The 23,730-nt window shown below is 39.0% G+C and overlaps 2 protein-coding genes across 3 annotated transcripts in view; one reads left to right on the top strand and one right to left on the bottom strand.

Annotated features, from left to right (window-relative positions):
- The window catches only part of slx4ip (SLX4 interacting protein), a 57,733-nt gene extending 43,785 nt beyond the window's left edge, over nt 1-13,948 (top strand). For both annotated transcript variants that reach the window (XM_067385378.1, XM_067385377.1), the window contains exons 7-8: nt 12,436-12,533; nt 12,600-13,948. In XM_067385378.1, coding sequence (XP_067241479.1) covers nt 12,436-12,533; nt 12,600-13,128 — 627 coding nt within the window. In that variant the 3' untranslated portion in view covers nt 13,129-13,948. The remainder of the gene's footprint in view (nt 1-12,435; nt 12,534-12,599) is intronic.
- Nucleotides 13,949-15,435: 1,487 nt separating this feature from the next.
- The window catches only part of jag1b (jagged canonical Notch ligand 1b), a 33,285-nt gene continuing 24,990 nt past the window's right edge, over nt 15,436-23,730 (bottom strand). The window contains exons 18-26 of the mRNA XM_067386598.1: nt 23,514-23,630; nt 22,880-22,907; nt 22,272-22,357; nt 21,042-21,155; nt 20,661-20,770; nt 20,328-20,561; nt 19,450-19,581; nt 18,924-19,071; nt 15,436-17,336 (exon numbers count right to left, since the gene is read on the bottom strand). Of these exons, the coding sequence (XP_067242699.1) occupies nt 16,882-17,336; nt 18,924-19,071; nt 19,450-19,581; nt 20,328-20,561; nt 20,661-20,770; nt 21,042-21,155; nt 22,272-22,357; nt 22,880-22,907; nt 23,514-23,630 (1,424 nt within the window). The 3' untranslated portion in view covers nt 15,436-16,881. The remainder of the gene's footprint in view (nt 17,337-18,923; nt 19,072-19,449; nt 19,582-20,327; nt 20,562-20,660; nt 20,771-21,041; nt 21,156-22,271; nt 22,358-22,879; nt 22,908-23,513; nt 23,631-23,730) is intronic.

The raw sequence follows: 23,730 nt of genomic DNA, 5'->3' as shown, positions 1-23,730 counted from the left end.
GCAGATAGCAGCCTTGTAATGAAGCGGTGGATCAAAGCTCAGGGCAGATGTGTTTTTACAGCCTCCTCTCCCTTTGGGGAGAGCCACAGTGTTTATGGACATAACTTTATCCTTTCTTTGTTCCTCTCCTATCTCCATTTCTCACGGTTTCCAAAAGAAAGCCACACAACACTGTCATTTCAGAGCTTCTTGGCCAAACTCATTGTCACCTAATCTGGTTTGTTTCCTCAGAAACAAAGAAGTGGATTTCTGGAGTGGTTATGGTTTATAGATACTCTTTATGTAAGTGCTCTGGTTTAGATGGCTGGAGTGTTGTTCTGACAGGTACTTAGAGAAGACATACACCATTTGTGTATTTTATCACTAAAAGAAATAAAAGGTTGTTCTGAATTGTATTAATCAAATAGGCAAATGAAGGAAACAAAGCTTCCAAGTAAGCAAGCCTGTGTCACGTTTGACTCAAGTCTCCTCAAAGGCATAATTTTTGTGATGACAGCAATGTTACACAATGATGACTATGTTCAGACTTTCCATGATGGTAAAAAAAAATAGTGTGGGTGCTGCTGTGGTTTGCTTTAGCCTCTCCAAGCAAAAATGTTCTAAATGATCACAGCATGTTATTCATAATAGATGGATCTCTTGGCTACTGAATTAATAAGGTACGAAAGACTGTGCCATATTGTAAATGTAGTCATGGACACAGTGTTGTGAGGCACGACAACCACTTCAGCTGTCACTATTTCCACAACAAATATTCAATTATATACAGTGGGTACGGAAAGTATTCAGACCCCCTTAAATTTTTCACTCTTTGTTATATTGCAGCCATTTGCTAAAATCATTTAAGTTCATTTTTTTTCTTATTAATGTACACACAGCACCCCATATTGACAGAAAAACACAGAATTGTTGACATTTTTGCAGATTTATTAAAAAAGAAAAACTGAAATATCACATGGTCCTAAGTATTCAGACCTTTTGCTCAGTATTTAGTAGAAGCACCCTTTTGATTTAATACAGCCATGAGTCTTTTTGGGAAAGATGCAACAAGTTTTTCACACCTGGATTTGGGGATCCTCTGCCATTCCTCCTTGCAGATCTTCTCCAGTTCTGTCAGGTTGGATGGTAAACGCTGGTGGACAGCCATTTTTAGGTCTCTCCAGAGATGCTCAATTTGCTTTAAGTCAGTGCTCTGGCTGGGCCATTCAAGAACAGTCACAGAGTTGTTGTGAAGCTACTCCTTCGTTATTTTAGCTGTGTGCTTTGTCTTGTTGGAAGGTAAACCTTCGGCCCAGTCTGAGGTCCTGAGCACTCTGGAGAAGGTTTTTGTCCAGGATATCCCTGTACTTGGCCGCATTCATCTTTACCTCTATTGCAACCAGTCGTCCTGTCCCTGCAGCTGAAAAACACCCCCACAGCATGATGCTGCCACCACCATGCTTCACTGTTGGGACTGTATTGGACAGGTGATGAGCAGTGCCTGGTTTTCTCCACACATACCGCTTAGAATTAAGGCCAAAAAGTTCTATCTTGGTCTCATCAGACCAGAGAATCTTATTTCTCACCATCTTGGCAAACTCCATGCGGGCTTTCATGTTTCTTGCGCTGAGGAGAGGCTTCCGTCAGGCCACTCTGCCATAAAGCCCCGACTGGTGGAGGGCTGCAGTGATGGTTGACTTTCTACAACTTTCTCCCATCTCCCGACTGCATCTCTGGAGCTCAGCCACAGTGATCTTTGGGTTCTTCTTTACCTCTTTCACCAAGGCTCTTCTCCCCCGATAGCTCAGTTTGGCCGGACGGCCAGCTCTAGGAAGGGTTCTGGTCGTCCCAAACATCTTCCATTTAAGGATTATGGAGGCCACTGTGCTCTTAGGAACCTTAAGTGCAGCAGATTTTTTTTTGTAACCTTTGCCAGATCTGTGCCTTGCCACAATTTTGTCTCTGAGCTCTTCAGGCAGTTCCTTTTGACCTCATGATTCTCACTTGCTCTGACATGCACTGTGAGCTGTAAGGTCTTATATGGACAGGTGTGTGGCTTTCCTAATCAAGTCCAATCAGTATAATCAAACACAGCTGGACTCAAATGAAGGTGTAGAACCATCCCAAGGATGATCAGAAGAAATGGACAGCACCTGAGTTAAATATGAGTGTCACAGCAAAGGGTCTGAATACTTAGGAGCATGTGATATTTATTTTTTTCCTTTTTAATAAATCTGCAAAAATGTCAACAATTCTGTGTTTTTCTGTAAATATGGGGTGCTGTGTGGTGCTGTGTGTACATTGAGGAAAAAAAAAAAAGAACTTTAGCTTTTAGCAAATGGAAAAGAGTGAAAATTTTAAGGGGGTCTGAATACTTTCCGTACCCACTGTATATTTTAAAAAATATAATTCATATGATAAATGACATTTTACATTTTTATTTTGTTTTAAATTATTATTAAAAGTATAAATTACAATTATATAATAGCTTATAAAGCTATTTTCATAATATAAAAAAATAACTGCTAATATAAAACCTACTGCTTTAATAAATAAAACTATATAATAAAAATGTTAAGGATTATTATCCTTATTACAACAAGCAAATTCATTCTGTTAGAAGATATAAGCCATGATATGTAAATTAAATTTATTGACCAATCAGTGGGAAGAAAACTGGTATCAGTGGGCTGTTCCAGTTCATTAAATGACAATCTTTTACTAATAGTCATGTTTAAAAAGTTAAATAAAAAACGGCTTTACACTAGATCAATAGCGTTCATATTGTAGTCAGTGGAGAGCACAGCAACTTTGTTACATATGACAGTGATGTCACGTCGTGTCTTGCCCTAGTCACGCCATTCGTTTGGTGGTAGGTGAAACTTCCATGGTGGCTCTAAGTGTAGATCCGGTGTGTGCTTTGTAAAATCTAGAGTTCAAAGCAGGTCTTAGCTGCGATGTACAGTGCTCAGTGTAAATGAGTACATCCCCTTTGAAAAGTAACATTTTAAACAATATCTCAATGAACACAAAAACAATTTCCAAAATGTTGACGAGACTAAGTTTAATATAACATCTGTTTAACGTATAACATGAATGTAAGATTAATAATTTTATAATTTTTAATAATTTTTCAGTTTTTCTCAAAATAGGGTGATGCAAAAATGAGTACACTCCTCAACAAAAACTACTACATTTAGTACTTTGTATGGCCTCCATGATTTTTAATGACAGCACCAAGTCTTCTAGGCATGGAATGAACAAGTTGACGACATTTTGCAACATCTATCTTGTTCCATTCTTCAAGAAGGACCTCTTTTAGAGACTGGATGCTTCTCTTTCAGTATAGAGCAGTACATCTGTGAATTCATGATGCCATCAATGAAATGTAACTCCCGACCTCAGCAGCACTCATGCAGCCCCACAAGGTATTCCTCACCTTTGCGACGCCATACAGTTTTGAAGCCATCACTTCCAAAAACATTTATCTTGGTCTCATCACTCCAGAGTATAGAGTCCCAGTAGTCTTCATCTTTGTTAGCATGGGCCCTGGCAAACTCTATGTAGGCTTTTTTGTGCCTGGGCTTTAGGAGAGGCTTCTTTCATGGACGGCACCCATGCATGCCATTCCTCTGCAGTGTACACCGTATTGTGTCACGGGAAATAGTCACCACAGTTTGGCTTTTTACTTCTTTGGATAACTGCAGTGAACTTGCATGCCGATTCTTCAACTCTTCTCATCAGAAGATGCTCCTGTCGAGGTGTTAACTTCCGTGGACGGCCTGGATGTCTCTGAGAGATGGTTGCAGTTCCTGATCTTCTTGTAGCCTTCACCTTTCTGGTGTAAAGAAATTATTTTTTTTCTCAGGTCTTGTGACATTTCTCTTCCATGTGGTGCCATTGCTGACAGCATGAAATGGGAAGGGGTTTTAACACCCTTTTATAGTCTATTGTCTGCTGGACACCTGTGTAATGAATAATTAGACTCACCTGTGGTTGAATTCTTGTTGAATTAGACATTTGTAGTCTAAAAATGTAGCTTTGCTCCAGAGATTTTCAGTGGGGTGTACTCATTTTTGCATCACCCTAATTTGGGTAAAACTGAAAAATGTATTTTATAGTTATATTAACCTTACTTTCATGTTATAAGTTAAACAGATGTTACATACTTAGTTTTGTCAACATTTTCAACATTTTGGAAATTGTTTCTGTGTTCATTGAGATATTGTTTAAAATGTTATTTATCAAAAGGGGTGTACTCATTTACGCTGAGCACTGTATATGTAGACAAAAAAGGTAAAATGTGAGACCAGAATAGATTGATAGGAATACAATGTACTGCAACCCTTAATTTCATTCTGGAAATTTCCCCTCAGGAAGTTTTCTCACAGAACAGAACACATAATGACCGCTGACAAATTTATCAAATTTTAACGGGTTTGGCACAGACTACCCAACATTGGGTTACATTGACCCAGCGCTGGGTAGGTATGCGAGGGGGTTCATCATTTGTATTGACAGTGAAAATGACCCAGCAGCTGAGTTACACAAAAACTACTCAGCACCTGGGTAAAAATATTAAAAACAATCAAATAAAATGACCCAACAGGCTGAACCTGGCATTTGGGTTAAAAAACATAACCCAGCATTTTTTAGAGTGTATGGTTATGTTTGTGTTCCCATTCTCCTGCATTCATATAGGCATTAATGGAAGTGAATGAGACAGTCTAGTGTGACCAGACTTTTACTCATAGTGTCTACAGTACACTTGTTGGGACAGTTCTCTTAGAGAAACCTTAAGTTAAGTGCTTTGCTCAAGGGCATCATGGTCACAGGCAAACCAGTTCATGGATCACCTCTCCCTGACTGATCTTTGTCCTGGTCCGTAACTGCACTTCCACTACCCGCATTGCGGGCCTTCAAGTGCTTTTGTAACAGTGATCTGCCTAATGGCTAATCCAGATCTCGTGACTAGTGGTACATATTTGTTTGTTTACTAGTGCAGATGAGTTATTGTAAGAGTGTCCTCTAAGCGTGCTTGCACTTATAGCATCAACTCAACCTCATTTCATGGTTGATTATGTATGATTGAGCTTATGGAAATGTGAAGGGTGAATGAGTTTGTGAATACTGACTCACTTCCTTTTAAAATGACTTGTAGTTGATAGACGTCACTTTTATAGCTTACATTTTCAACAATCATTTAGTGTAAAGACAAATAGATGCTATTTTTAAGTATTTATGTCAAGTGTATGTGGGCTGCAGTTCTCCTTACTGGATTCCACTTGAATTTGTTTCACTTTTAACTGAAAAGTGTTTATATGCAATCAGGACTTGACATTAACACCTGCCAACTCTCCAAATGCTGGTGGATTTCAGCAGTGGCGTCATGTAACGCAGTCACTTTGGCGGCTTGAATTTTATATATAATATATGCATTATTCAAGTGTAGTCTTTTTAAAAGGCGTCTGAAATGATAAACTAAGTGCAATGTAGTGTTTTTAAAAAATATCAATTTATTTTCGATAATATCGACACTGAAATGTCAAAAACACTTACAATACTCATTTTCCACAGAATAGATACTTGATACCAGGTGCGCCTTTTCACTCTCTCATCTCTCCGACAGCGAGTTGACACACAAACCCGTCTCCTCTTACCCACTCGTTTTATTTGCTACGGAAAGTATGGATTAATATTATTGGTGTTACGGGGTGGGTTTGCGCATATTGCGCATAATTTTACTCATTCCTGCAGATTTTGTGCTCACACCTAAAGTGCGTGCACATAAAGCCGCCTCTCAGTACTAAATTGAGTTCTTTTTAGCTGCTTATTGGTCTTAAACAGTCAAATACACACAAAACAATGTCAAAGTGCCGGTCTTGGCAAGTATTCATGTAAAAAGTCAGTTATGTTTTAAGTGAACGTAAATGGTTGAAAAAGAAAATGCACATGTAACAGAATAATGGATCAGTGCATCAGGTCTTAAAGTGACAGCAGCCTAATAAACCTGATGCCAAATTATGAGATAATACTAAAAATATCTATATGGCACTTTTCCCCCATGATATCAATGTCAAAATTGTGGCCAGTGAAAATGCTGTGTGGCTAGTAACTTTGGAAAAAAATCATGTGATGGCAAAGCTGAATTTTCAGCAGCCATTACTCCAGTCTTCAGCATCACATGATTCAGAAATCTTTCTAATATGCTGATTTGATGATCAAGAAACATTTTTTATTAATATCAATGTTAACTAAAAATGAAACCATCTTGCACAATGCTTAAACATGCTGAATCACTTAATGGCTTTAATATGCAATGTTTCGTTCAACAGACCTTCCTCAGGCAGGTCTAATACATTATTTTTTTTAGGATTCTTTGATGAATATAAAGTTCAAAGGAACAGCATTTTTTTTTCTAGATATAATAATTTTTAATAATATAAATGTCTTTACTGTAACTTTAAAATCAATTTAATTCATTCTTGCTAAACAAAACTATAGATTTATTTGAAAAAAAAAAAGTACCCAAACTTTTGAACGGTAATGTAACTGCACTAAATTTCTGCACTTTTTTTCGTACACATTGTTTCCATAGACCCATTGACTGCTCTGTTTCTTATTCAGCTAACAAATCACTCCACTAACTTTCTGACCTAAATTTCTTTTCTTATCGCTCTTTCTCTTTCCCTTGTTGTTCTTTAAAAGCCAGCGGAGAACATGAGAGAATTGCTTCTTGGGTGAGTTTCTCTGGGAAAGAAACACTGCTCCATTGTTGCTGTCTCTTTCATCTGTTTTCCAAAGGTTTGTAAAATGCATATGAAGGCATTGAAATTCAAATGTTCTTCCTCCCCTGTCCTCCATGTTTTTGTCTAGCGTGTGTGTCCGCTGTACCGTTCACGCTCACTGGGTGTGTTTATTTTCAGTGGACTTATCGTTAGTGAGCATGGGTGTGTTTTTGTGCGCTTGTGTGTCTGGATATCCCCCTAAAAACCCTCCAGTCTTGGTTGCAGTGGGCTGAGGGACGTGGTAAATAGGGGGGAGTTTCTGTATGTGTGTAAGAGAGAGTTTGACAGACGGTGGTCATAGATGGAGCACAGACTACGGATGAGACAGCAGTTTGCTCACTCTGACTTTTGAAATGAATTGTTTTTAAACATTAGTGGTCCATTTTACAACATAATTTCCTTTGAATACTTTTCTCTGTGGGTGAACACACACTGCAGAGAGTTTCTAGGGCCCTGATAGTCTCTGTGTTCTCAGATCTTCACATTCATTACCCAACCTTCCTACTAGCTATTGATCAGCCCATTTAGAGTCTGATTTATGTGCAATCCCGCTAAGTCTGATTATTTCAAACAGCTTGTGGGAACAGAGCTTTTGATGGAGTTGGACCTTTCTTTCTGTGGCTGGGTTTATAAACTGGTAGAAACCTGACAACCGGTATAAATTTTGTATCCTTGTCTCTATCAATGTTATGCTCATGTGAGGTTGCAGTGTGGCGTCTGGGGCTCCCTAATTACTTAAATATACAAGGAACACTAAAAAATAATGAGACTTTAATATATAGGCGTAATATAGCCTATTCCGTGCTTAAGCACACGCATGAAGCTTGCTATAAAGCACCGCAAAAGTAACGAGTATGAATGTGTTTGTTACGGCCCAGAGTGTTCTTTTTATATTTGTCGACTATGTGATGTTGTTCCGTGGTTTTGCTTCTTTCAGAGCGAGCGTCAGGTACAGGTGTGGAGTGTTACCTGTGATTGGCGTTTGGGGTTAAAAGAGATTCAGAGAGCTGTGTGTTGTCTGGACTGGGCCGCCGTTCATCTTCCCTCTCCAGTTCTGGATTGTTTCTTTATTTCTTACTTTCTTTATACTTAAACCTAATATTATTGGATTTATTCTTGATTAAATGTTTATTTGTTAAACTTAGTCTTCTGTGTGGCCTCCCCTTTTTGGTAATGTTATTTCACCCTGAGCCAGGTGGTTGTAACAGGTGGTTGGAAAAAAAAGCAAGGAAACATTTTAATAATTTATTAATAAACTAGTGTTTTCTGAGTCTGTGTCAGCTGCAAAGATGAAGTTGACGATGCTGTCTTCACCTTTCATACATAATCAGAGAGTATTTGTTTTCCATTTGAATTGGTTTGTTTAAAAGTAGACATTTTAAAGCTTTCTGAAGATATATTTCTCATGTCTGTTTCCCAGTTTAATGTTCCAAGACACGAACGAGAACTTTGATAAATTTGGTACTTTTGTGCGCTGGCGTTGTGTTTGGCAATTTTGCCATTGTTATGCTCATGCCATGTTGCATCAAAAGTTTATCCTGTTCATACATTTTTGCCAATTTAATGTTTTTAAAGAGATTTTAAACTGTTCAAGCGCAATAAGACAGGAAAGAACTTGATTCTGTACTTGTGCGCTGGCACTGTTTTTGGAACAACCTTACTACTAGCAAAAATAATTACATAATGTTATATAGTATATAGTAATTTTGAAATGAAATGAATCATATCGTAATATAATATTTTGGTCATATCGCTGTCTCCGAGTGTGAATTTTGGAAAGCCACATTAAAAATTATGGATTTAAAGTGCCCCTATTATGCTATTTTAAAGGTTCTTAATTTTGTTTTAAAGGTCTCCTACAGCAGGTTTACATGCATCAAAGATCAAAAAATACTTTTTCTCATAATATACATTGCACATTAACTTATTTCTCAATACGACTCTTTCAAGGCGGTTTGAAGCTTCAGTCTCTCTAAACCCCTTCTTTCCATTACCCTAATCTGCTCTGATTGGTCTGATTGTTGCATTTACGCAGCTTTAACCAGCAGATGTCCTCAGCATGCTCATTGTTAATATTTCTCAGTATTTATTCAGACAATATGACCGATTATTTTCCACATATCCATTTTCTTTAAAATTTTATCCTTGTCAAACTGTGGTGGCTTTTTCTGGACTTCGGCGATTAACTACTCCGCAATGTCGTCTGCCATTTTAAATGCGTGAGCCCTTAAATTGGAATGGATTTTGATTGGCTGTCAGTTTTATCGTTCAACAACTGGAAAAATCATTCTGAAAGTGATCCCAACGATAACATTTCTCTATATCATTATAGCTGTGGTGTGGAGAGTGCTATTCTTTTATATTTAGAATTATTTTTTATAGCTATATCTTTATTGTTATCTTTATAGTTATTGTTCTTGGTGTGAACGGGCCTTAAGGATGGTGTTGATTTTTACCATATCAATTTGAGCGCGAGTCAGATAATGAAACATCTGAAGAACTAGTTATTCAACTCGAACCTCCATTGCAAGGACGACTTGAGCAGGACATTTTTCAGAGATAAGTTTTTACTCAGTTTTGTCGTACATTAACAGGTGCATGTCCATCAACAAACCGATATGGATATTTCTAATTTATTGAGGTGCACATTTGGGAACTGTATCATTAACTGTACCAGTAATGGAGCACTAATGTGAAAGACTTCTGTAACATTAAAGTTTGTAAAACAAATCTTGTGCTATCCTTTATAATTACTCAGAGGCAAGATGCATTAACTGGCACAATTTTAGGTAATAGTGGGCTCACAGCTGATTAGCAGATCTAATTCAGTAAGACAGTTATAAAGTTTGCAAGTTAGCCGGAGACCTAAAGCTGCACAATATAAAACACAAAACTGTTATTTTGAACACTGGCAGAAAATATATACATAAATATATGGATAAGCCTTTTACAGATTTCACATTGACCTCGCTGAGATTTGAGAAACAGACGTCATTAAAATGATGGGAACACAACTAAAGGTTATACTGCTGATTTATTACTTTGGTAATTTTAACCACAGATTTCTCTTGTATACAAAGAGAATTTGCTTTTGCAGCACAGAAACATAACACAAACCAGCTACAGTGTATGAGGGCGGGACAAAGTAGATGTTGTTCGCAGGCAGTCAATGAAGATCGTAGGTGGGCATTATCCAATCTTGTTACCGTGTTACACACACTGTATGCAGGTCATGGAAGTGAGACTGGAATTCATAGGTTCAGAGTCTATTCTTTCTTTTGAGAGACAATGACTTTAATTATTGTGCACTTTCGACATTACAACTTTGCAGACCGTTTACATTTACAGACAGCTATATCACACTGCATGAAAGGTAATATTCAAAGACGCATAATAGGGGAACTTTAAACACTAAGGGTCCGTTTACAAAAAACAGAAGTTTTTCCTTTGTGCAGACAACAACGTTGTTAAAATGATCCCCATTCACAAGGATCCACGAAAACATCTGTAATGCTGAAAACGCTGTATTCATGCCAGGCCAGTAGTTGGCGATATCACTTTGTAAAGACACTGTACACGCCTATAGACTGAACACGTAATACACGTGACATCGCCATTTTTACAAATTTGCATCTTTGTTGTTTACACAGAGATGGTAACAGAATTGTTTTCAAAAAGTTTTGCTTTGAAACCTGTTTTTAAAAGCTTGCATTTTCTGGCCCCCAAAACACCATTTTCGTGTAAATGAACGGTCAAAACGCATAAATTTTTTTTCTGTTTTTAGTTGAAAACGGGGTGTTGCGTAATCGGTACCGAAGATGCAAATACAATTTCCAAAATGCACATAAAAAACATATACACTCTCTTGAGGTAGATAATTTTTTTATTCTATAAGAAGACATGCACATAAAATAGAGTGGAAACGTGAACCAAATCACGAATCCATTGGCGAAACCATTGGTTGCTAGTGCCATGCTATACTGTTTGAGATACATGAATACGAATAAATAAAGACTTGGCTTGCAACCAAGAACTTATCTTGTGAGATTTTGGAATACTTTTTGTCTTCATTATATTAAACAAAAAAAAAAGCACAGCATTACCAAATGGTCATCTGACAGGTTGCGCCACAATCACATGCTGCAGGATCACTTGTGCATGCGGTAGGTGGACATTTCTTGTGTGATTCAAAACTCAACTATTTATAAAACTCACAATGCCTCAGCTCAAAGCCGAGCAATAAGACAACAGGTCAGTCTGTCATCCTTGTTTCCATTTATCTATGTTGCACTCTTTTTGATTGTGTTGTACTGTTGACTTCACCATTACATGCACTATAGGGTTCAAACATTATCCACTAGGCCACACCACGCCTCTTTATAAAACAAGACATTATATATGGGTATATAGAGGCCCCTTCTTTAGACCAGCGTCTGTGCACTTCATATGAAACACATCCCTCTGCAATTTCCTCATTTCGCTCTAATGACTTGACGGACCTTGTGCTTATCTGGCCGTTTGCTCCTAAAATAGAACTAATAGTCTGTATATCTTGAACCTGTTCAGAGGCCGGTTGGTAAACCTACACTTTTATGAAATCCAATCAGTTTGGACTGGAATGATTGTTTTGTGTTGGTTAATCGCAGTTCAATGATCCCGTGCCCCTAAAGACGGTGGCCACAAGCACCAGCTCTGTTCTTGCTCAGTCAAGGATTGTTCTGTTGATAGAGCTTCATTAGGACTGTTGAAGGTGTATGTTGGTGGGATTCAATAAGCTGCCTCGTCTCTTTATTCTTCTCAGCGCTGCCCAGTTAAGCATGGCTAGTACTAAAACAAGGACTTCAAAGTGTTTGTTAAACTATTCAGGTGGTCAAGCCAGGTCCTGATGAACTCACACAAACACACACACACACACACACACACACACACATACACAATGGAAATATTCTGGAAATTAAATTTGTTTTAGTCAAGATTTAAAATGTAATGTTTTGCTTGACATGTGTCCAATTCTTGATCTCTTGACTTTAGATGAAGTCTAAATTCTGTATGTGTGTGCATGTGTGTTTGTGTGTATACACACATTCAACCATATTGATAATTGTTTCGACATGATTAATATTAACACACATATAATATACAACATGTATATGCACAACTATGTTGCTCTTAAAAGCAGAGCCACACACATTTTTTTTTTTGTTTGTTTTTTGATAAATATGATCAGACATTTGAGCCAGAGAAAAGGAGAAAAGAGAGCTTTCTCTGAATTCTGGCAGTTGAACACAAGCTTTTTGCTTGGTCTCTTGGGTATGGCCGTCAAAACAAAACATCTCATGGATTCGTTCCCATGGCTACACCAAATATCTCCAAGTTCATTCATGTCAGTACAATGGACTTTTCTTAGAGCCCTAAAAAACAAAAAAAAACTAAAACAAACAAGAAATAAACAATGTACTTCATAGTTTCTGTCAGGTGTTGAGAGACTAGCTCTATTCCAAAACCTATTAAGCAGCCTAATGCCTACATAGACAGCATCATAACTGAAATTAAACATAATAAATGACTGTATATAAGCTGATTTATAATCAATATTCTCTTTTTTTTCATCCGACATCTTGAATTTAATGAATCTCTCTCTCTGTTTTTTTTTTTTTTATCTGAACAGAGTGAACAAAGCCAGTCAAAGTATTTTTCTAGCTCTGGTGAGAACAAAGATCCATTACCCAGCTCCACAGCAACAAAAAGAGCTGTCCTTCAGAAGATGTAAGTTCTTATATAGCTTGTGGTGATCTATCCTTATCTTCATTTAACATGTCCTCATTCTTCCAGTGCCAGGCAGGCTAATGTCCAACCCCGACAACGCCAAGATGATCAAGAGTCCAAATCAGCCCAATTGCAAGTGGATGAAGCACAGAAGGGGTCTGCAGAAACATGTCATCCTGGTCTCGTATTGTTCACGGGTGAGTCATTGGAGGAAGGGAAAGTCGTGTTGTCATCTAACGATAAAGAGGTCACTGAACCACATCTTGATGCTACCGGTCCGAAGAGACGACCACGAACCCCAAGCAGCTCAGGAGAGGACGTTGACCATCAAAAGACAAAAAGATTGCGCCTTGGAGATCCTGCAGTGTTGAGTGATTCCAACAAACTCTCTTCCGGCAATGCCGCACCAGACGTTTGCAGTCCCCAGCCTGAGATTTCACAGACTAACCAAAGCGGGCTGGCCACAAGTCTGAGAGGCCTATCCGTCAAGCCCGTATCCTCTGGCTCTTCTATTAGTTCCAGATTGGCCGCCAGAGAGGGAAGAAAGGGGGGCGAGCCCAGAACATCCCGATTACGCCGGCTCAAGAAGTCCTGAGGGGCGCAGCGGCATAGAACGAGAGGATATCTGACGCCACCACGATGGATGTTACAGTACACACTTCTACCGTAATGCTGTCTGTCAGCGGCGGTTGCACAAGAATTCACCACACACAGTCTTTACACTATTTCCCTTTTGCCTTTAAAGTAAAAAAACACTTAATAGTTTGTATTAGATTACCAAGAACCTCTCAAATATTTGAATAGGCTTCATTAGCAGTAGCTCAAAAGGAACTCATGCAAACAATAACTTTGCTCTAAACAAAAACACAAATGTAGTTCGCTTTTTTTTTTTTTGCACAAGATTTGTATTTCAGACTAACGGGAGCCACCGAGCACACTGTGGCTTCAGGCCCAAATCTCTGGCTCCATTCGTCTGAAATCTCCACTCTTCCAGCTTCAGCTGAGCACATGATTGATTTCGCTGTGTTTTCACATACACCGCGTTCCTTAAGTGATCAGGGGTTTTCACCGTTGGAGCCGACTGCCGTCTCCCTGCGGTTATTATTTGTAAATGTGTTATTGCTTTTCATAACAGCTAAAAGTTAACTGCTGTGGGATGACTGACAATGTTATGGAACGCTGTAGTGCAGCTTGTGTCCGATATTTGGCTAATCACGAGTGCAGTCGACGTTGATGTAGTGCGTGATGGCAGGATGATTATATGTATGGACATAAATTTGAGTCACATGCTCATGCTTACAAATCACTTGATGTTTATGCCTTTAGTATAATAGATATGTGTCATAAAAATGTTATCGGAATATACAAACATTGTGCTGTAATAATGCCACAACATTACAGTCAGAATGCTTCTGGTTTAGAGTTAGAACACATTTTAAAGTCATTTTACTGTATATTTTGATTTCTGTAATGCAATTCGAATAATTAAAAATGGCAACCATTTGTTCCTATTGAGATACTTCTGAACTAAATGTTCAAGGAATACTAAAAACTGAAATCATCACTGTTCATGCTATCCATTGCTAGCTATCTATTTAAAATATAACTCATATTTTACTTTAACATTACTAATGAAGACAGAATTGTTTGACTTTGAATTATACAATGATTAGAACGACAATATTGAAGATTAACATTGAGCAAATTTAGTCTTAAAGATGCAATGTAACAAGTAGATCTTTTCTTACATATTGTGATGTACAGATAATTGAAAAAGAAAAAAATGTAGGCTTCTATTCTGAAACTTCTATTTATCAGTTGTTGATTCAATTTTGAGATCAGTGGGGTTTAAATTGCCTGACATTTTGAATACACATTAAATTTTTTACCTTATCATACATTCAGAATAAGATTAATAACATGCATTTGCAAAATAAATAGAGTGAATTTGCATTTCATGTCAACAAGAAAATTTTCATCCATAAATGAAAATGTCATCAAATTCTGGAGGCTGTGCTGGGCACCTATTTTGATGCACTTACAATGTGTCATTTTTGAAGCTCGAAAGCATCAGTCGCCATTCAAAGCACCATAAAATTATCACAGAAGTGACTTGCATTATATTCAAAGTATTCAGAAGCTATATGAAGCCTTTGTGTGAGAAACAGACTGAAGTTTAAGTCGTTTTTCACTGATTATCCTCTGCTATGAATGAATTGAGTCAGTAAGTTTATTTTGAGTCTGATTCATAAATCATTCAGATAGGTTTTATATACTGATTCTGACTCTGATTCGTTCACAAATTGGACTTGTTACTTCACTCATGATAAGGAGAGCTAGAGTGTATGTCATTAAATTTCCCTCTTTTTCCTCACAGAAAGCTATCATATGACATAAGAAGACTTTGAATATAAGGTATGAGTTAAAAGTGGCCCATATATGACACCTCCAGGCCCCATTCATTGTGTTTGGAAAACGGCAATCTAATTCTTTAAAATGTCATCTTTTGCATACCACAAAAAAAATAGTATGTACAAGTATGTACAAAACATGAGGATGACTAAATGATGACAGAATTTACATGATATATGACTGAAAAACATTGGGAAACCCCTTTCTTTTACTCATCTCCATAAGTTTTGCCTTTTGCCCTGCAGCTATTTTACTGAATACCTCATTATTCGTGCAGGGAAGGTTTTTCAGTCACAGCGTCAGTCTTCACATGATGCTGAGTACAATCAGACTCGCTCAGCTACATCATTTAAACGCATTTAGACAGGCCTCGTGGTTTACGTAATATTACGTCAGCGTAACAGAGGATTCAGCTTCTCCCAAAGCAGCACAATGGAGCACAAATCGAAAACAAACATTTAATTTTCCTTTTATACAAAATGTTTAATAAATATAACATTCAAAAATATTGCCAGGAACAAACTAAAAAAGAAACAAAAACAAATTTACAATAAGGTCAAATATGAACATTGAATATTGCCATGATCTCATAGAATTTACAAATGTGATAAGCATGTCGGTTTGGTGTTTTAGAGAGCCTCAATATAAAAGAATTACGAAAAGAACACTACATGTGCACAGCAATAGAAATGGACTCCTGAAAGCAAGGCAGTCATCTACAGTGTTTCCATTGGCCCCCTACTGTTCAAGTATTCACAGCCTAGCTTATGACATACTGCAAACCGAAGCTGAGGAGAAATGATTTGTGTGAATCAGGTTTACCAACAAGCAACTAAAAGACTCGTGTTCCCTTTTATTTTATTTTTTTTTAATGATTTATTTTTTTCTTTTTCATCTGTGGCAAGCAATGTGTGCCAACAAGTATCCAAACAAAAAGCAGCCATGATGATGATGATGATGATATCACCTGCATTGAGCAAGCAAGAGTTGGCAAAATACAAATATTGAAATATCTGACAATGTATAAAAAGAAAAAAGAAAATTCTCAGGCACACAAATGCCCGTCTTGTTTCCTAAAAAATAGACTGCTTTTTTTCCTCTTTGAAATTTTGGTATTGTGAAACATGAAACAAATGTCGTCCGAACAAAGCTATAGGCTTCAAAACCTATCAAAGCTATCAAAACCTTCAAAACTAGACAGGACATATAAATAAAAAGGAATGATATTTTAAGGCTCTTGATTATTAAGTTAATAAATCAAATATACACAGTGATTAATTAAAAAAAATATACATATCTACACTAAATTGACAATTCTTCATATTGGCAGCAAAATGCTGACCGACCTATCCCTCCCCAAGAAAAGAAAAATAATAAATAATTTTTTTGCTCTTTCTTTTTTTCTTTTTATACTCATTTTCGACAATTGCTGTGGTGCGTAGCTGTGAAGGCACTTTCAGTTCAGAACTAGAAATAAAACCAACTAGAGAGTTTCCACACAGCCGCTGGATAAGGAAGAAACAACTACTTTAGCTGTGAGAGCATTGTCATTATGAACGAAAATAACACTATTTGCAAACACTATGCAAACTTTTCAGACTCATTGAGATACTCAAACGTATCCACAAAAATATAGACATTTGAAATGTGTACGTTTTCTTGTTTTACTTTTTTTTTTCTTTTCTCTTTTACAAAGGAAAACACTGGATGCGAAACGCAGCATTTGGGTTTTCTAGCCGTCCACAGCAACTATCAATTGCCAGTGTGAAGCCAGCTTGTCGAAACTTAAATTAACACAGGATTCTAGGCAAATAACAGCCTTGGAGTCCAGAACATGACGCAACAGTTTTAAGAAGCACAACCCCCACCCCCGAGACCCTGCCAAGTGACCGGTAAGTGCAACAGGGGTTCGGTCGCACGGCAACACAGCTGCCTGCTATACGATATACTCCATCCTGTTTAAGCTCTGTGCCGTCTCCAAGTCTCTGTTGTCTTGTTTGTTAGTCCAATTTGGGTTTTTGTTGGGCGCGCGCTCCTCCCGCTCCACCAGCGTGTAGGCCGGCTGCTTGGTGAAGCGCGCTTTCTGCAGGTGTTTGTCCATCTCCTCTTCCTCCACCTCAGAGTTATGCGTCCTAATTTTGGCAATGATGGAGTTCTTCCCCTCGTAATCTTTTATGGCCACGCCGTGGGCCGCATGTTTCTCGATGGGGTTTTTGATTTGGTTGAGCTGCTCGCGCACGTTATTGGTGGTATTGTCCTCTGTTGCTGAGGTAGTCGTGTTGCCGTGGGTGTTCTGTTTTCGTCGGCGGTGAATGCACCACAGGAAGGCCGAGGCCAGGGCGAGGATCCAGAGCACGATGAAGATGGAACTGAGCAGAGGAACCAAGTAGTCTAGAGTAGAAGAACCAGAGGGACAGTTAGCTGGTGTTCAGGAGAATGACAAATCTTTTTTAAATATATTTTTTAAAAATGTATTCATGTAGGTTTCTTTTAGTTTTGAAAAATGTTCATACCAATGAAAATCTTATTTAATGAAGAAAAAAAAAAAAAAAGTCGAGTGGTGTAACTATTAAAGCCCAAAGTATACTTCAGTTTTTATGCTAGGGTCCACGTACAGCATGCGTGACGCAGATTTCCTCACCAGAGTAGTACGCACGTCGCCCAATTTCGGCGGTTCGCTTATTCGCATTGAATTTGTCTTGCACTAATCAGTTATTCCACAAGGTGGCAACACTGGCCAAGGCCATTGTTTCACAGTAGAAAACTCGACAAAAGAGACGTAACGACAACAACAAAATACTGGAGCGCACTGACAAGCACTTGTGTGAGGGGGTTATGAGATGGCCGCAACAATAGTTTAAAAGAATACAAAGACATTTTTATCGGTCGTAACTTACAGAGACATATAGCACAGACACAGGACAAAGATGAAACTTTCTAGAGCGCATGAATCTGATGATTGAAAGAGACATTGACCTTGATAGAGTCATTAGGGTCTGCAGCGTCAATATGTCAATATGATATGTGTCTTTTTTTCTTTTCTTTCTTTTGCATGTTGGGTACACTATAGCTTTGTTGTTTGCTGGTTTGTTGTGGTGGATAAAAGTTTTGATAAATATTTTTTTTAACATTTTTTTTTGTTCTTTAAGATTAATAATAAAAGGTAGTTCTGTAGCTCAAAAAGTAAAGCATGGCACTTGCAATGCCAAGGTCATGCGTTTGATTCCCAGAGCCAAATGCATACATGTAAATTACGCCAAACTACTTGAGGTTTTCTTTTCAAACATTTAATTCTTTTTTAAATCTGGACTTTTCTTCATCGTGATATCAGGACAGAATTAAGAAACATGCTCATCATAGAAGATGTGGTTGCAAATCACTATCTATCTATGATTTTTAATGCACTTTTGAATAAATTAATACATCTGGACAAAAAAAAAAAAAAGTGTCATTGACCTGCTTCTAGACTACAATGGAAACTTGTCTCAAGAAGAGCTGCTGCATATTTTATTCCTATTTACTGGTGAACATTTGGAAATGGAAATAGTGTAGGAAAAAATAATCCACACATCAATTTAACAGCAACATTTTCCTATTTTGGACAAGACATACCCTGTTTATACCCGGTCCCTTGGCCCAATCTACAGAGCCTGGCGCACATGTTTTAAAGGTTTCTTAAGTGAGGAAGAGACTAAGCAGCTTGGCAGAAACATCGGACGCCATTTTTGATGAACAGCATGCATAAAGCGGGCCCTGATGTCTAACTGAAGTTCCATCCAACTGGCAGAGCTGATGTAACATTCCATGGCTTCAATGACTTAAAGCTTCTTTTGACAGTTTAACATTGCTCAAGCAAGACAGACCAAGGACAGACAGTTCAACAAGACTGGCCTCGACAGTGGAAACCTTAATACTTTGATTTTTGACTACTTTCAGCAAAGATGGACCCAATGTCCAGTATAATGGAGAGGTGCTTACCAGTTTTGGGGCTTGGTGTCTGGTGAACCCGTACGCCAGTGATGGCTTTGATGATAGTGCTGTTACCATTCTGCTTGCTCACCAAGTCAATGATTTGAACTGTAATGTCTTTAATAGGGCTCCTGTCCAACCTGGGTTCTTCTGTGGACTGCGCAAAAAAAAAAAAAAAGACTCATTAATATCATAAAAATGTTCTTTTCGACAAATTCTGCCTTCATTAAAATAATTTTAAAAATGGAAGTCAGTGGGGTCCAAAACAACTCTTTCTGGACCCTACTGACTTTCAATGTGTTCCAGAGAAGAAAGGAATCATACAGGTTTGGAACGACATGAATTCTAATTTTTGATTAAACTATTCCTTTAAACAAGGGGTGTCCACCTTCCTGACGAGTTTAGTTGCAACTTTAATTAAAGACATCTGAACCAGCAAGGTCTTCCAGAAAACTAGAAACTTGTGTTAGAGCTAAAGGAACATCTTTAAATGTAATGTTAGAACCATTGAATTCTTTTGAAAAATGTTACTTACGATGCTAACGTGAATCTCGTTGCTAGCTGAAGAAGATGGCTCACAGGTGATGGACACAGCATACTCTGCCGTGAGGTTCTTCAGCAGGTACCAGTGCCTCAGCTCATTACATACATGTTCCACACTCAAGCCCTGTCAGAATAGAAGGATCTATTATGAGTTTGTCCATATTAAAACCCATTCCAAGTAAATAATTACTGCAATATGCATCCAAATCCCCAAGACTGCTCCTCGGTTTTTAGCTTCATCTCCCATAGCAAAGCAGACATTGTGGGCAGGGCGAAAAGAACAAAATGAAAGATTCGGTCGGTTGGAAGTAAAAAAAAAGAGACAAAGACGGTAAGGTTCTTCCCTTATCAAATATTAATCCTATACACCCCTCCCTTGTTTCTGTAGCACATTAGAAGGAGAACTATGGTTTTTTTTTTTATGCTCGTCACTGTCCTTTGTTGCACTCACTTGTCTCTCGTTCAACAATTCAGACTGGCTGGTAGGCAGCCGCCAGCAGTGTTTCTCAAACTCTGTTCTCATACAGTGACTGCCTAAGTATTAAACCGTTATGGGATATTAGCTCAGGAATGCCAAAGGGATACCAAGCCAGGGCTTATTGTACAAGATGTATTTCTTGCGTTTTTTTTTCATCTGAAGAAAAAGTGTTTGGATATGACAACAAAGCTTGTGAGAATCCAACTAGCCTGGAAAACTTCACCCACGAGGAACGTTGTCTCCTAGATGAAGAGAACCTGATCTTTCACGCCTCACTGCGCTCTCGGTTCTCCACCGAATTAGAGAAGGGTGGAGGAGATATTTGGAGAAGGGGGGGAAAACAGCTCAAAAGCTCATAATTCAATCGCTCTCCTCTAAAAAGTATAACTCACTTGAGGCATGTTCTCCTTGTTAAAGGTGAACGTGATGTTGGCGCAGCTGTCGTCTTGGTAAGAGAAGCTGGCGTGGCATTTGGAGGGTGGAGGGGGCGCAGGAGGCCAGCACTCTCCCAGACTAGGACAGGGTTTGACGAAGCAGTGCTCTTCCTTGATGGGAACACAGGATTGGCCAGCAGGACACCCACCTCTGGTCTTTCCTGCCCGGCATGACTTTGGTCCACACCACATCTACACAAAAAAAGAGCCAAACAATATGCATTTTGTTGGCATAATTAAGAGAAATATTACAAATGCCTCTAGAATATGATGAAGTGGCAGCTAAGTTACCATGGTGCAATGAATCCTTCCATTTTGACATTGGCAAAGGTTGCAGTTTTCCTCCCATTTGCTGCCATCAGCAGTTACTTGTCCATTAGCCATACAGGTTCTCCCAATGACTGTGATTGACAACAACAGAAGATTATGACATGGCAAGAAAGAGGTTTGATCTTTTTGAGTGAAAAATTGTGCAGCCCAAAGTCAAATATTGATGAGATTTTTTTTTTTGACAACTTAACAGGGTTAAGTTATTGCTTTGGAAATTAAGGGTTTTAGAGGTGCGAGTGTTGGTTTTCTTTTCAAGAAGAATTTATGGTCTCCTGAGGGGACAGGTGAGGTTGGTAGTTATGCAGTTGGTTGCCAGTTTACACAAGCTTATATGACTCTCACCTTCTTGACACTCTGGTCCTGATCTTCCAGGTGGGCAAAGGCAGCGGTAACCATTGATTTCATCTACGCAGGTCGAGCCAAATGCACAGGGAGAAGACTGACACTCGTTTATATCTGAAAGAATAAAGAGAATCTTGTTAGAAATCAGGCTCTGAATGTCCTTAAAGCATTCCAATAGCATGGATAGCAACAGGTACAGTCTTGTATCCCAAGAAAAATACTGAAATATTGTTACAAATATATAAATTTACCTAATAACCAAGACTGCTAACAATATTAAAGGCTTGTTTTCCAAGAATATCTTGAATTATAGATTGTTTCAAGACAAAATTGTCATACAATCTTGCTTATGAGGATAATATACATCGTTTTAAGGATGTTAAAGCGGAAGTCAGTAAGATTTGCGAAGCTCCCCCTACAGGTTCCTTCAGTGAATCACACTGTCGTAAATACTCCAAGCACAGCTCTGGAATACAACGACTACAACGCTCACCAGCGCAGTAGTTTTGCAAATACAGTACAAGAAATCTCAATGGAGGTGGGTAATTTTCTAAATTGTCTTATAAAGTCACAATATAATCATTGTTTTTGAATTACCATAAAGCATTTTGTCACTCTCGCGTGAACGTGAAGCGAGATTGTGTCGGGTCGGCGCAGCTCAACTTGCAAGTGCTGTTTTCTGGCGTAGATGTGCCACAAACACAGTGCACGCTTCAAACACACCACTACAAGTAAATTAACCATTGTAAGGACTTAAACTATTTATGAAGGTAAAAAAGTTACTTAGTTCTGCTTTAAGTGAGAATTTTGATTGAGACAAGTTTGACTGAACACCCTATCCTGATGGACTATATCATCTTGAGCTCAGCTGACAGCAACGTCATGAGCTCATTTGCAGGTTTGGATGCATCAAACAGTAAAGCCTGAGGTATGTCTTGTGCAGCCAGATGAAAGCTTTTCAAAGAAAAACGAGCTCTGTAATCAGTGCTGGATAACCAGGCTGATTGGCTTTCGGTCACTGCGAGAAAAGTTTCTCCCGAGGGGCCGTGAACATCAGCGCTGCAGAATGCATGGACGGTGCTTGCTGTGTCGTTGGCATTCTGCCCAGAGGGCTGGCTAATTGGATGGCTAGACTGTGCATTTCGCTCCAGCTCTGTTTGTTTTTGAAGAGATGTGTTGCACATTAACAGGGCTGACAGCCAAGAAGATCAGGCGTCATCTAAAACTCACTTATGCGACAGTCTGGCCCAGCGAAACCGGGAGCACACTCGCAACGGTACCAGTTTTCACCATCCACACACGTCCCGCTGTTGTAGCTGTGGAGAGAGAAAGACGGAGGGTCAGGCGCAGTTCAATTCAGCCATCATTACAACACTTTAAACAGGGTCCAAAAGTAGCACTCGCCAAGCGCCAAAGCAGAGTAATAGCTGGCATATTGACATGCAGCTTTTACAACGACTATGTAAAAAAACAGGTGAATCCAATTATCATAAGTTAATTTGATCATTGCACTCGCTATTTGCAGGTGTTTAACAAGAAGGACCCCGTTTCGAAATAACACAAAATCCTTATCAAGCTTATGCTAATAGATTTGCTGGCATATGTTTTGTTATTGTGAACTCTGACAACTCACAATCTTGCTCAGACAACTTCTCGAGCAGATGAACCACGATGTCAAAAGCACAATAGACAGCAAGCTTAACGCACCCTTGGAATGACAGAAGCTATGGGAGTGCCTGTTTCCCAGCACTGTGAGAGAGTGTGAGAAAGTGCGGCACAGCTGTACGGGCCTGTTTACAGCGGCAGGCTGTGTGTGTAAATGTTTTGCCAGGACTTACCATGGGTGTGGGTTGCAGTCGTTGGTATCTGAAAGAGAGAGAGAGAGAGAGGAGGGTTTGTTACACTTCACACCCATGTGAGCACATAAGAACGAACACAACAGTGAACATGTCAGAGCTTGTGTCGGTGTGCGCGTGCGTCTGCGTTCTCGCGTGGGCGTCCAGCTTGGCAAAGTCGCTGATTACTCGGTTGCTAACTGACTCGCTCTCTCCAGCTTTTCTTCTCTCAATTTTTAAGGACTCCAGATTTCTCCGTTCTCACAGATTGAGAGGTGTACAACAATACATGAGAAAGGCACATCAAGAGGAAAAAAAAAAGAGAAGTAGAGGAGAGGTGGTGGGCTTGAGGAGGGAGGGAGGGAGGGGGGGACATCTGTCTCCACTTTCCCTCATTTAAATTTTTCCCTTCATAGCTGGCAGCAGCCGACAATGTCCAGCCAGGGTGAGGTGGGTTTAGAGAAAGAGAATGGAAAAGAACGAGCAAGACAAAGCCAGGGAAATGAATCCTTGCTTTATTTTCAGACTAAACGAGGGTTGAAAAATGTACTTTTATGAGTAAAATGACTCCCTCTTCCACTTTAAATCTACCTAGGAAGTTACACTGCAGCTATCGGTCACAGGAAGCACTACTCACTCTCGGTGCAGGTGGATCCTTCCCAGCCTTCCTTGCAGACGCAATTGAAGGAGTCGCCGTTGACCACACAGGTGCCTCCGTTCTCACATGGGTTGGGCAGACAGCTGCTGTTCTTGGCTGCAGAGGAACCACAAGAGAGGTCAGAACCCTTTGAACTGAACAGATCAACACGACTGCAACCACAACAAGACTGCCACACTTAAAACAGACCCGCTAC

The sequence above is a fragment of the Chanodichthys erythropterus genome, chromosome 5 (assembly GCF_024489055.1).
Source record: "Chanodichthys erythropterus isolate Z2021 chromosome 5, ASM2448905v1, whole genome shotgun sequence".
NCBI classification, from domain to species: Eukaryota; Metazoa; Chordata; class Actinopteri; order Cypriniformes; family Xenocyprididae; genus Chanodichthys; species Chanodichthys erythropterus.
Note: the sequence above shows the minus strand (reverse complement) of the source record. Positions and strands in the feature narration are given on the sequence as shown.